Raw genomic sequence first — 14,744 nt, forward strand, 5'->3', positions numbered from 1 at the left:
AATTAGCCGGGCATGGTGGCAGGCACCTGTAGTCCCAGCTACTCGGGAGGCTGAGGCAGGAGAATGGCGTGAACCGGGGAGGCGGAGCTTGCAGTGAGCCAAGATCGCGCCCCTGCACTCCAGCCTGGGCGACAGAGCGAGACTCCGTCTCAAAAAAAAAGAAAAAGAAAAGAAAGAAAAGGGGATAAGAATTGGAAAAGAAGAAATAAAGCTGACATCGTTTGCAGATGGCACAATTGTGTACACTGAAAGTCCAAAAAAATCTATAAATAATTTGTTGGAATTAATAAGTGAATTTGGAGCTGGGTGCTGCAGCTTATGCCTGCAATTTCAGCACTTTGGGAGGCAGAGGTGGCCAATTGCGTGAGCCCAGGAGTTTGAGAGCAACCTAGGCTGCTCACTGCAACCTCTGCCTCCCAGGCTCAAGTGATCCTCCCACCTCAGCTTCCAGAGTAACAGGGGCTACAGGTGCATGCCACCTTGCCAGCTAATTTTTTCAGGTTTTTACAGAGACAGGCTCGAACTCCTGGGCTCAAGCGATCCATCCGCCTCAGCCTCCCAACGTGCTGGGATTACAGTTGTGAGCCACCATGCCTGGCCTGGTTTCTTTCTTTTTGTTGTGGCAAGATATACATAACTTTAAAAAATGAAAAATAAGCATTGGTGAGGATGTGGAGAGATTGGAACACCCTATGCACTGCTGCTGGGAATGTAAAATAGTATAGTGACTATGCACAAATTTGTTGGCTCCCCAGAAAGTTATACATTTAACATATCATCCAGCAATTCCACTTATGAGTGTAAATCCCAAAGAATTGCAAGCAGGGTCTCAATGTGTGCACCAATGTCCATAGCAGCATTCTTTACAATAGCCAAAAGATAGAAATAACCTAAATGTCCAACAGACAAATGGATAAACAAAATGTGGTATATACACAATAGAATATTATTCAGCCTTAAAAGGGAATGACAATCTGATGCATGCTATTAATACAACATGGATGAACCTTGAGAACAGCTGTGCTAAGTGAAACTAACCAGACACAAAAGAACAAATTTTGTATGATTCCACTTTTACCCAGAATAGACAAACTCATAGAGAAAGTAGAATAGAGGTTGCTAGGGGACTGGGGGAAATAAGGAGTTAATGTTTGATGGGTACAGAGTTTCTATTTGGGATGATGAAAAGTTCTAGAAATGGACAGTGATGGTAGTTTAGCAATGTTGTGTAATGCCATTGATTGTACACTTGTTAAAATGGTAAATGTTTATGTTATGTCTATTTTACCACAGTATAAAAAAATCTGTAAGTTCTTTTCTTCAGAGGTTCCTGTTAACTAGAGAGAGACTTATAGGATGAGGACTCTGGACTCCAGGAGACAGTATTAAAGAGGAATCCTGGGGAGGTCCTCTTTGGAGCTTTTCTATTTAGATCAATAGAGCCTTCAATGACTTCTGTCCCTGAAACAGGAGCAGTTTGGTTCGTGTATTGAGATTGTAAAAGACCTTTCTCCTGAGACATTCATTCATCCCACCTTAATTCTTCTCTGTTTCTGTTCTGTAAGGTTCTGCTTTTGTGAATTAGAGGTAATCTATTCTCTATTATCTATTATCATTAAACCAAAGAAGTTGTTTTTTTCCATCTGGGCCATGGGTCTTTCAGAACTTTTCAGCTGGCCTGGTATCTTAGCGTCATCTTCCTACTCTTTCGTTGAGGGGATCATTTGAAAATATTAGTTCTCTGGGCTGGGCGTGATGACTCATGCCTGTGATACCAGCACTTTGGGAGGCTGAGGCAGACCATCTGAGGTCAGGAGTTCGAGACCAGCCTAGCCAACATGTCTCTACCGAAAGGGTTTCTAGAGAAGCCCTGTCTCTACTTTAAAAAATACGAAAATTAGAGGCTGGGCGCAGAGGCCCACTCCTATAATCCCAGCACTTTGGAAGGCTGAGGTGGGTAGATCACAAGGTCAGGAGTTCGAGACCAGCCTGGCCAACATGGTGAAACCCCGTCTCTACTACAAATACAAAAATTAGCCAGGCGTGGTGGCACGCGCCTGTAGTCCCAGCTACTTGGGAAGCTGAAGTGGGAGAATCACTTGAACACCAAAGGTGGAGGTTGCAGTGAGCCAAGATAGTGCCACTGCATTCCAGTCTGGGCGACAGAGTGAGACTCCGTCTAAAAAATAAAAAATAGGCCGGGCGCGGTGGCTCAAGCCTGTAATCCCAGCACTTTGGGAGGCCAAGACGGGTGGATCACGACATCAGGAGATCGAGACCATCCTGGCCTACACGGTGAAACCCCGTCTCTACTAAAAAATACAAAAAACTAGCCGGGCAAGATGGCAGGCGCCTGCAGTCCCAGCTACTCAGGAGGCTGAGGCAGGAGAATGGCGTAAACCCAGGAGGGGGAGCTTGCAGTGAGCTGAGATCCAGTCACTGCACTCCAACCTGGGCGACAGAGCGAGACTCCGTCTCAAAAAAATAAAAAAATAAAAAAATAAATGAGCCGGGCCTGTTGGTGCATGCCTGCAATCCCAGCTATTCAGGAGGCTGAAGCAGGAGAATCACGTGAACTCGGGAGGCGGAGGTTGCAGTGAGCTAAGATTGCGCCACTGCACTCCAACCTGGGCAACAAGAGTGAAACTCTGTCTCAAAAAAAAAAAGAAAAGAAAAAATACTAGTTTTCCAACTCCTTGTTTGTGGAGCCTGGGTAAACTTGTCCAGTGGATGTACCAATTAAATGAAAAATATCAAGTAGTACCGAAGAGCTCCGTCTGGTAATGAAGAAGCCCTCAATTCCTGAGTCTGGCAGTCTGGCTGCCTTCCAACCCTTTGTCTCTTCACTCTGGTTCAAGTCATACTTCACTCTCCCCCAGGCCCTTGCCTCTGCCATCTCTACCTCCTGGCACACCTTCTCCAGCTCCCAGCTGATGTATGTTAGGTATCCAGTAGTCTGCTGAAGTTTCACATTTTACACCAGGTCCTTTCAGCTCTTCCGTGATCTCACACTGTGCTTTGTATGAGAGTTATAGAGAATTTGATGATTATAAAAACGTAACCCATTCGAGCCCCACTCCTGGTACCAAAAATAAAAAATAAAAAATAATTTAAAAATAAAAAAGTAACACAGAGAAAATGTAAATTGCCCATAACCCCTGGAATAATTTTCTTCAATGCTTCTTTTGTTCTTCCCATCTTTCTCCCCCACCACTTCATCTGTGTATACTTAATAGTTTTTTTTTTTAACAGAATTGGAATCAACAGTATTAAAAATAAAATTGCATCCTGTTTTTTCACTTGACATCATGTCATAAATATTTTTCCGTGTTACTGAATATTCTTTGAAAACTCCATTTTAAATAATAGCAGAATATGACATCACCTAGCTATATGGTAGTTTAATATATTTCCTATTAATGGACACTAAGGATAGTACTAATTTTTTTTTTTTTTTTTGAGACGGAGTCTGGCATTGTCGCCCAGGCTGGAGAGCAGTGGCCGGATCTCGGCTCACTGCAAGCTCCGCCTCCCGGGTTTATGCCATTCTCCTGCCTCAGCCTCCCGAGTAGCTGGGACTACAGGCGCCCGCCACCTCGCCCGGCTAGTTTTTTGTATTTTTTAGTAGAGACGGGGTTTCACCGTGTTAGCCAGGATGGTCTCGATCTCCTGACCTCGTGATCCGCCCGTCTCGGCCTCCCAAAGTGCTGGGATTACAGGCTTGAGCCACCGCACCCGGCCAGTACTGATTTTTTTGTAATTTAAACAACACATAACATGGCTGGAACATCTTTAAAAATATTCTTTTTCAAGGTTGCTACTTACTTCCTTGAGACAGATTATTCTTGGAACTATAATTACTGGGTCAACAAGGGGCATGAGGTTTCAAAGATTCTTGATATTTTATGCCAGATTGCTTTCTAGAAAGGCTGAACTGTGTAACTGATTATATAAATGCATGTGTGCACGTAGGCACGCACACACACGCACACACGCCAGCTGCAGTGGCTCAGTGGCAGGATCACTTGAGTTCAAGACCAGCCCAGGCAACACAGGGAGACCCAGTCTCTACCAAAAAAATTTAAAAATTAAAAAATTAGCCAGGCATGGTATATTCACCTGTAATTTCAGCTATTCAGGAGACCAAAGTGGGAGGATCACTTGGACACAGGACAAGGCTGCAGTGAACCTTGATTGTGTCACTGCACTCCAGCCTAGGTGACAGAGTAAGACCCCATCTCAATAAAAAATACCCCACCACTTTTCTAATTTAGAAGCTCATAAAGGGTATTCATTTTTTTCTTTATTAATTTTTTATTTAAAAAGTTGGGGGATACATAGTATGTATATATGGGGTACACAAGATGTTTTGATACAGGTATGCCATGTGAAATAAGCACATCATGGAGAATGGGGTATCCATCCCCTCAAGCGTTTATCCTTTGAGTTACAAACAATCCGGTTACACTCTTTAAGTTATTTAAAAATATACAAATAAGTTATTATTGACTATAGTCACCATATTGTGTTATCAATAGGTCTTATTCATTCTTTCTATTTTTTTTTTTGTACCCATTAACCATCCCCCTTACCCCCAACTACTCATCTCAGCCTCTGGTAACCATCCTTCTACTTCTATGCCCATGAGTTCCATTGTTTTGATTTTTAGATCCCATAAATAAGTGAGAACATGTGATGTTTGTCTTTCTGTGCCTGGCTTACTTCACTTAACATAATGATCTTCAGTTCCATCCATGTTGGTACACTATTCATATTTTTAATTACTAGTGAACTTGAACATGTTTTTTATGTTTGTTAGTCATTAATATCTTTTCTACTCTAAGGTACCTTTTCATTTATTTTGCCTAGTGTTGAATTAGGATTTTAGCATGGTTGAGATCAATTTGTGAGCTTTTTATTTTTTAAGGATATCAATCTGTAGCTGTCATATTCATTGCAAATATTTCCCCTAATTTTTCCTTTTAATTTTTGGCAAATGATGTATTTGGAAGGACAAAATCATCTTTACATAATATTAATAACTATCATGTACTGAATACTTACCATGTGCTGGGCATTGAACAAAACTTTGTACATGGATTACCTCATCATTTAATCTTTGCCATATTCTTAGTGGAATGCAGCATTTCCTCATAAGATTATATAGTTAGTGTCTTATTCCATTTTGTGTTGCTACAGCAGAATGCCACAGACTAGGTAATTTATAAAGAACAGAAATTTGTTTGGCTTATGGTTCTGGAGGTTGGGAAGCCCAAGAGAATGGCACCAATATCTGGCAAGGGCCTTCCTGCTGTGTCATCCCATGGTGGAAGGTAGAAGGACAAGAGATTATAAGAGTGAGCCAGAGGCAAGAGGGGGCCAGACTCACTTTTACCAGGAAACTACTCCCTCAATAATGGCATTAATCTATTTATGAAGGCAAAACTGTCAGGGCCTAATTACCTCTTAACAGTCTCACCTCACAATGGCAATTAAATTTAAACATGAGTTTTGGAGGGGACGTTCAAAGTCAATAAGTGAATGAGAAGGGATGTGAATGGATGAACAAAGTCATGTTATAATTTAGAATTTTGAAATAGGCTTACCTTGTTGTAAGAAGAGCTTTTAAGCTAGCCAATGCTATTATGTTCTTTACGTTTTGAGTGGCAATGCAGTCATTAAAAAGGTTTCAAAAGAAACCAACCAGGTGCAGTTTAACCAGCTGGACGCCTGTAACCCCAGCACTTTGGGAGGCCAAGGCGGGCAGATCACTTGAGGCCAGGAGTTTGAGACTGGCCTGGCCAACATGGCGAAACCCTGTCTCTACTAAAAATACAAAAATTAGGCAGGCATGGTGGTGTGTGCCTGTAACCCTAGATACTCAGCAAACTGAGGCACAAGAATTGCTTGAACCCGGGAGGTGGAGGTTGCAGTGAGCTGAGATTGCCCCAGCCTGGGTGACAGAGCGAGACTCTATCCTGAAAAACAAACAAACAAACAAAAAACCCGACCAAACAAAAAAAAAAAACATTATGTATGCTCCCACATTTTTTGTATGCAGATAAAAGTAAATATGAATATATATCTTCTCTCCTTCTCTGCCTCTCTGCTTATTTTACATAAAGAGTTAAGACCAGTCAGTTTAGGTTATTTGCTTTTGCAAGACTTGGCTACTTCTTTAGTGTGAAGTATCTTACAAAGTGCATCTCTGATTAAATTAATTATGTCTCATCTTGGAGGGATTCACCATGCAGAGAGTTCAATTTGTTTAGATGATAATTTCATATTGAAATCGATTTTGGGCCAAAGTTTAGCACTGCCAAGTCTTATGTAACCAGCAGAAGCTGAGCTTTCAACCAGCTGCCATATGTTATGAGGAACAAAGCCAGAGGACCAGTGCAGATGGTTCTCAAGAAATAAGTTATCACTCTCAAAGTCTCTAGAAAGACATATTATCAAAAGGTTATTATGTGTGGCATGCTTCTTAAGAAAACACCGCATTTCCCTTCCTAGAGTGATTAGTAAAATATATACCAAAATAGTTCATTTAAGGTGTTCTCTGGAATGGTTTGGCTTCGTATTCCTTGAGAGTAAAGCTCAGGAGGACTCTAGAAACTGATGGAGGGCAAGGGTTGGAGAAGTGTTTGTGTTATCACTAAGTAAGACTTATAGGGAGGATCTGTGCCCTTCTTGAAGCCACTCATCTAGAGCTTACTGATTTTGATTTGTCTTTATTTCCCACCCTCTCCAGGTACTGGCGGAGGACATTGGGCATGCAAGTCCGCTATGTTCACCATGAAGACTATCAGTTCTGTTATTCCTTCCGGGGCAGGCCTGGGCACAAACCCTCCATCCTCATGCTCCACGGATTCTCTGCCCACAAGGATATGTGGCTCAGTGTGGTCAAGGTGCAATTCTTGATTCTTCTCTCTCATAAGAAAAGGGAGTTGGGTGCAGTGGCTCATGCCTGTAATCCCACACTTTGGGAGGCTGAGGCAGGAGGACTACTTGAGTCCAGGAGTTCAAAACCAGCCTGGACAACATAAAGAAACCCTGTCTCTACAAAAAATGAAAAATTAGCCAGGTGTGGTGGTGCGTGCCTGTAGTTCCGGCTACTCAGGAGGCTGAGGTGGGAAGATTGCTTGAGCCTGGGGGGGTCAAGCCTTCAGTGAGCCATGATCATGCCACTGCACTTAGCCTGGGCAACAGAATAAGACTGTCTCAAAAAAAAGGGAAGAAGAAAAGGGTTTCCACTAGGACATGATGTCATCAACAATGGTAGAAAGCAAAGGGAACTCAGAACTGTGGTGGTTCAAGTCATATTAGAACTAATGCAGTGTGGTCTGGCATAGTGGCTCACAACTGTAATCTCAGCACTTTGGGGAGGCCAAGGTGGGCAGATGACTTGAGCCCAGGAGTTTGAGACCAGCCTGGGCAACACAGGGAGACACCATCTCTACAAAAAATACAAAAAAAAAAAATTGGCCAGGCATGGTGGCATGCACCTGTAGTCCCAGCTACTTTGGAGACTGAGATGGGAGAATCACCTGAGCCTGTGAAGTCAAGGCTGCAATGAACCAAGATTGTGCTATACCACACTCCAGCCTGGGTGACAGGAGTGAGACCCTATCTCAAAACAAACTAACAAACTAATACAATATATTACTCATTCTTTTGTCAGAAAAAAATTATTGAGTTGAATATTATATATAAAATCTATGGCTTAGAAATCTTTTTACTTCATGGATATTTCTTTGGGGAGGCTTCTGACACAGCTGCATCTCAGAACTGCTGTGAATTCAGAGTTGGGCTTTTAAAAGTCTTTTCGTGTACTCCCAAGTTTCTTCTCTTCCTTCCCCTCCATCTTCTTCCTTCACTCCTTCTTTTCCTTTCCTTCCCACTCCCTCTTCTGCATCTGCTTTTTTCTTTTCCTTTGCCATTTAGAGAAGCAGTCTTGATCTGGCAGCTTTCTGGAAGAGTTGTCCAAGTTCACTTTTTGTCTTGCTTTACTTGGGTGTGGCAACTTGCTGCCCTTGGTAAGAGTGATCAGGTGAAGGTTGGGGCTGGCAGAAGTCTTGGGCAGGAAGCATCCCTGGCTCCCACCTCAGGCAAGACCATACCTGAGAGATCCCAAGTATCATCTACACCAGGAGGTAAAGACTCACATACCCTCTAGTTAGTTGTTCCTATTTCCAAATTCCACTGTGAGGACAGTCATCTTCATGCCTTGATGAACTTCCTGTCCCCTCCTCAGATAAGTATCTTTCTTATAACTGGATGTTTGTTTGTTGGTAACTTATGTTTCTCAGTTTCCTGGTTAAAAGTGGTACATATCTAAATGGAAGAAGGTATTTTAGGATAATAATAATTTCGAGAATTAGACCTCAATGTAAAAAGAAACGAAGCAAACCAGAATTGGGGTGATCAGACGTGGTTCTTGGGGAAAACATTGCTCCTGTTGGCTCTGGAGCTGGCTAGGATATGAGAGAACAGAACCATCCCTTCCAGTTCCAAGTCAGCAGCTGCATGGCTGGAGTAAGTGTGGAAGGGGTGAGGGAAAGACGAGGTAGTACGTGTCAACTGGTGTGAAGAAAAAGCAAGAGACTTAAGCCTACTACCCCAACTTTGTCCCCTTTTTACAGGCATCTCCTGAGCCTGCTTCCATTTATGTATTAGTCTTTGTGGGCTTCTGCTCCTGATGAGGCTACTGGCAACGCTTATTCACATTACTGGGGTAAAACACTGAGTGGCCAAGACCCATATATCCCCAGGGATGACTGTCTGGGTCACTGTATGTGGGGTAACCTCCCAAGAAAATGGGGAGACATGTTTTGCACACCACATACTGACTCTCCAGGTCTGTGTGTCCTCAGTTCCTTCCAAAGAACCTGCACTTGGTCTGCGTGGACATGCCAGGACATGAGGGCACCACCCGCTCCTCCCTGGATGACCTGTCCATAGATGGGCAAGTCAAAAGGATACACCAGGTAAGCAGGAGGCTCTACCAAAGATTGCCCAGACTGTCTCAGCCACCATTGCCTGTCCAAGTCTGGAGAGCAGGGAAGGGAGTCCTGTGCTACCTCATGACCAGTCTCATTACATTCTGTCTAAAAGTGATGGCAAGCCAAATGGCAACCTGATGATGTCTCCAGTTGGCAGTGGAGGGCCAGGGCTTATTACACACTGTTCACCTCTAAGCCTATTGCAGTTGTTTGTAACTAAATACAATCTGAGCATTTTCTTAACTCTTTGAAAAGGGGTTTAGAATTTCTTAAAACCAGTTCCCTTCCTAGGGATCTCTTTTTCTGCTTACCAGCTATATGATAACAGTAATAGCCCCTCTGCCTAGCTGGGGAGGGTGTTCTTCACATTATAACCTACTTTAGCATCTATTGCTAGCACCTATTTTAGAATCTATCTCTAGCCTTCTCTGGCTAAGCTTTCAAGATCATAGGAGTTTAAGAGCCATTTCAGAATGGGGTAGCCTGTAAGTTTCAGGTTGACCTTAAGTATTTTCCCCCAAATGAGGATATTTAATATCTGCCTCCTCCATTAAACTGTTTTTTAAATTAGGTCAGGAACCTTGTCTTTTTAGCTCTTTGCTGTGTTTTCAGCATCTAATCATAGTTTCCTGTACATAATAGATATTCAATAAATATTTTTTAGAATGGTGGGTAGTTGGGTAGATGGCTGATTGGATGACTGGATGGATAGATGGATGGATGGTTGGATGGATGGATGGTTGAATAGACAAATGAATGGATAGTTGTATGAATAGATGGTCAGATGGATGAGAAGAGCTTTAAATTATGGCAGGAGCCCTCAAGCTACAGCCCATGAGCTATGTTTAGCTTGTACCTATTCTTGTAAACTAAATTTTATTGGAACACAGTCACACTCATTCATTTATTTAATACATATTGCCTTTGACTGCTTTTGTCTGCAACAGCAGAGTTGAATAGTTGCAACAGATCATATGGCTCTCAAAGCAGAAAATATTTACTCTCTGGACCTTTATAGAAAACTTCATCAGCCTGGGCAATATGATGAAACCTCATTTCTACAAAAAAAAAAAAAAAAAAAATAGCCAGATGTGGTGGTGCATGCCTGTAGTTCTAGCTACTCGAGAGGCTGAGATGGGAGGATCACCTGAGCCCCAGAGGTCAAGTCTGCACTGAGCCATGATCACACCACCGCACTGCAACCTGGGTGACAGTGTGAGACCCTATCTCAGAACAAAAGAAAAGAAGGAAAAGTTTGCTGACTCATTAACTAGTAGAATCCCTGTTGATTTTATATTTATAAATGACCTCTCAATCTCTTGTGCCTGATAAAGAGAAGTCCATGCATGCCACAGGGCTCATCTTATAACGGATCCAGTAGAGTTTCAGACTCTCAACATTTTCAGTTGTCCATAGGAAGTCCAGGGGGCTTCTATGCTGTAATCACCATTGCCATTGTCTACAGCTGTGTAACCAAGCCGCTTTCTCATTTCCCTTCCTAGTTTGTAGAATGCCTGAAGCTGAACAAAAAACCTTTCCACCTGGTAGGCACCTCCATGGGTGGCCAGGTGGCTGGGGTATATGCTGCTTACTACCCATCGGATGTCTCCAGCCTGTGTCTTGTGTGTCCTGCTGGTAAGTTATGAGGCTGAAACATCCCTCCGCAGGGATGAATCCCTGAGGAAACAAATTGCTAGTGTCTGCTATGACTATTTTTTAGAATCATCTTTTTGATGTATGCTTGAGAGATATGCAGTGTTTTACTGATAACTCTAACCAACGAATACTTATATAATCATAATCATAACCAGACTGATTTTGAAAATATAGAGCCAGCCTTTTTACACCAAGAATTTGAGGTGGAGCCAGGCACAGTGGCTCATGCCTGTAAACCTTTAGAATAAAAAAAAAAAAAAAAACGGAATTTGAGGTGGTTGATTAAAATGTATATAGTGCTTTGCAGCACATACTTTGAAATATAATGTTACTATTAACATCCAACATTTATTGGGCTCTTACAACCTAAGCTGTTGATATGAATTTAATTCTTGCAGTAGCCCTGAGAGGTAAAGGTACTATAATTATGCCCTCCCCTTTTTTGGTAAAAATTGAGAGATGTTTATTTATTATAATAAGATCTTTAAAAAATCAAACTTTAGTTCCTCTGTTATTACATGTACATATGTCAATGTGAAATGTAACATGTTCTTAGATATTACCATTTGAAGTTGGATTTTTGAATTTATTTTTCTTCTATAAGTCTTCAGACTTGTATTTATAATATATAATAGATAAAAATCATATTTTCTCTCTTTCTCCTCTATCTCCCTCTCTCCCTTTCTCTCTGTCTCTTCTTTTTTTTTGAGACAGAGTCTGTTGCCCAGACTGGAGTGCAGTGGTGCGATCACGGCTCACTGCAGCCTTGACCTCCCAGGTTCAAGCAATTCTTGTGCCTCAGCCACTCAAGTAGCTGAGATTACAGGCGTGTACCACTATGCCCAGCTAACTTTTTGTATTTTCAGCAGAGGTGGGGTTTCGCAATGTTGGCCAGGCAAATTTGAATCCTGTTGGCCAGGATCCTGTTGGCCTGAATCACCTGAACTCCTGACCTCAGGTGATCAGCCTGCCTCCACCTCCCAAAGTGCTGGGAATAGGCGTGAGCCACTGCACCCGGCCTCTCTCTCCCTCTCTCTTTGGTGCTTTATTGGGGTATTATTTATACATAGTAAATTGTCCAAATTAAATGCACATCTCAATGATATTTTACATATGCAGTTACCATCCAGGTCAAGATATTATGCCTATTTTATAAATGGGAACATTGAGGCACAAAGAAATTACATTAGTGCCAGAACCACAATAGGAACAGAGCCCAGGCTGCCTGACTCCAGAGCCCAAGCTGTAATGTTTGGAAGTCCTTGCATATTTACTACCTCCTTTTTATGACTCATATCTTCTACTTCCTCTGTATGATTCAACTAGAATCCAGCCATGAATTGAACATTTAATGACTTTTACTGAAACTTAACAAAATTGACCTTTAAAATCCTTCTGCCACTCTGAAAGCTAATCATTTTCGATATGTTAAGGACATTGAAATTGAAGACAAGACACTAAAGAGTCTTCTCTTTTTTTCAAGTATCATATCTGAAATAATTTGATCTTATAATAATAAGTTTGAGAATTGAAGGAACAGCATCCATGGAAGGTTTTTAGATTTTAAATCACTTACAGGAAGTGAAATCTAACTGACTTTTTCAAGTATAGGTTCATTTGCTCAGAGAAAAAATTTACATCCGAATTTCAATTGGAAATTTAAAATTAAGTTTGTATGTGAAAACTAAAAAGTAGAAATAAATTCAAGATTATATTCTACCAAGAGTTTTAAAATAAACTTTCTAAAAATGTTGAAATAATTGTAAATTTACAGAAAAGTTGCAGAGATAGTATAGAGAGCCCCATATAACCTTTACTCAGTTTCCCCAGTAATAGCTCATATTAGCACAGTAAATTTGTCACAACTAAGAAACCAACATTAGTATATTACGGGTAACTAAATTCCAGGCTTTATTTGGATTTCCTAATGTTTTTCAACTAATGTCCTTTTTCTATTCTGGGATCCAGTCCGGGATACCAAGTGACATCTAACCTAGGTTTAGTTTTGAAGAGAGAGGAAATAGATAATGTCATCTGCTTCATGGCATCATGAAAGCCATACATCATACTCATGTTAGATTTAAAGGATTTGCTGGACATAGATTTATAAAGTGTGGATTTCTGCATCACAACCAATATTATTGATGCTACTGCCTTTCTTTGTAAAATCTAGCTCTTTGCTAGATTTTGCTGGGTGAGATAGCTCACACCTGTAAACCTAACACTTTGGGAGGCTGAGAGGTGAGGATTGCTTGAGGCCAGGAGTTCAAGACCAGCCTAGGGGAGACCCCCATCTCTACAAAAATATAAAATTAAAAAAAAAAATCTAACATGCACATGTATGTTTATTGCAGCACTATTTACAATAGCAAAGACTTGGAACCAACCCAAATGCCCATCAATGATAAACTGGATAAAGAAAATGTGGCACATATACACCATGGAATACTATGTAGCCATAAAAAAGAATGATTTCATGTCCTTTGCAAGGACATGGATGAAGCTGGAAGCATCATTCTCAGCAGACTAACACAGGAACAGAAAACCAAACACCACATGTTCTCACTCATAAGTGGGAGTTGAACAATGAGAACACATGGACACAGAAAGGGGAACATCACACACCGGAGCCTGTCAGAGTATGGGGGTCATAGGGAGGGAGAGCGTTAGGACAAATGCCGAATGCGTGTGGGGCTTAAAACCTAGATGACAGGTTGATAGGTGCAGCAAACCACCATATCACATGTATACCTATGTAACAGACCTGCATGTTCTGCACATGTATTCCAGAACAAAGTTAAAAAAAACAAAACAAAACAAAAAAACTAATTATTTGGCTAAGCTAAATGTCTAAAAATTTGTTCCATGCTGGAAGTGAAAATTAGTTTTGCCCTCTTGCATACATAGCATCAGCTTCTGTGGACTCTCATGTCATGCCCTGAGGTGATGGGAGATAATAAGCAATCTCAATTTTGCTCTCCTAGAGGAAGAGCAAGTGTGGAGAAGGCAGCAGGGTTGCTGCCCTAAAGCAAGGGACAGCTCGGAAGCCTCCCAGTCCCCCTGTGTTTTGTCATTGACCCCAAATAAGAGAGTACCATGTGGGTCCAGGCCAAGGGAAGGAGTGTCATTCATGCCAGCCCTATGTTTTCTTCCGGTCATGTATTTCCTCACATTTCCTGTCAACAATCAAATGTAATCAGGCAAGTTGTCTTCTAGGCTAACCCTCCTTAAATTCTATCATACATATGAATCCCCTGGCAACTTGTGAGAATGCAAATTCTGGTTCAGGAGGGCCAGGGAGGGGCAGCATCTGCATTTCTTGTGGGCTTTTGATGCTCCTGGTCCATGGACCACAGTGTGAGTAACCAGTCCCTGAAATATGTGGAAGAATTTTTTTGTGTGTTTCTCAGTGTGGTTTTGATTTGAGCAAGGATGGCAGTACCAACAAAAAAGAAATCTACTCATGAAGTAAACCTGAAATATATTAACTCTGGGCTGCTATCGGAAGTTCCCTATATAAAATGGGGGTTGGTAAGAAGGTGGATGTATCATCAAGCCATTTGGGTTTGAATCCCACAGGCCTGCAGTACTCAACTGACAATCAATTCGTACAACGGCTCAAAGAACTGCAGGACTCTGCCGCTGTGGAGAAGATTCCCTTGATCCCGTCTACCCCAGAAGAGATGAGTGAAATGCTTCAGCTCTGCTCCTATGTCCGCTTCAAGGTGCCCCAGCAGGTAACGTGGTTGCAGCAGCGACACAACTACCCTCCCCAGAGGCCTGGGGGCGAGTACCAGCTCCCTGCATGTATTCCCTCCTTCACCTACTCATTGACTCCTTGTCCTCTTCTGTATATATTTAACAAGTGTCTTTGCAGTGCCTGCAACACTTCGGGCACTGTGCTGGCACAGTGGTCAATAAAGACAAGAAGGTCCCTGGGCAGACACAGTCCAGTGCGGGGAGGCAGACAATAACAAGTAAACAATGAATTACCAGTGGTCATGAGTTTTATAGCGGAAATGAAGATGGTATAGTGATTGAATACAGGGTGGCTTTGATAAGCCTCTTTGAGGGACAGCATATGCA

General features: G+C 41.9%; 1 protein-coding gene across 3 annotated transcripts in view; it reads left to right on the forward strand.

Annotated features, from left to right (window-relative positions):
- The window catches only part of ABHD6 (abhydrolase domain containing 6), a 70,917-nt gene that overhangs the window by 38,323 nt on the left and 17,850 nt on the right, over positions 1 to 14,744 (forward strand). For all 3 annotated transcript variants that reach the window (XM_030926828.1, XM_030926812.1, XM_030926823.1), the window contains 4 exons: positions 6,752 to 6,908; positions 8,874 to 8,987; positions 10,505 to 10,637; positions 14,238 to 14,395. In XM_030926828.1, coding sequence (XP_030782688.1) covers positions 6,752 to 6,908; positions 8,874 to 8,987; positions 10,505 to 10,637; positions 14,238 to 14,395 — 562 coding nt within the window. The remainder of the gene's footprint in view (positions 1 to 6,751; positions 6,909 to 8,873; positions 8,988 to 10,504; positions 10,638 to 14,237; positions 14,396 to 14,744) is intronic.

Source organism: Rhinopithecus roxellana, chromosome 1 (assembly GCF_007565055.1).
Source record: "Rhinopithecus roxellana isolate Shanxi Qingling chromosome 1, ASM756505v1, whole genome shotgun sequence".
NCBI classification, from domain to species: domain Eukaryota; kingdom Metazoa; phylum Chordata; class Mammalia; order Primates; family Cercopithecidae; genus Rhinopithecus; species Rhinopithecus roxellana.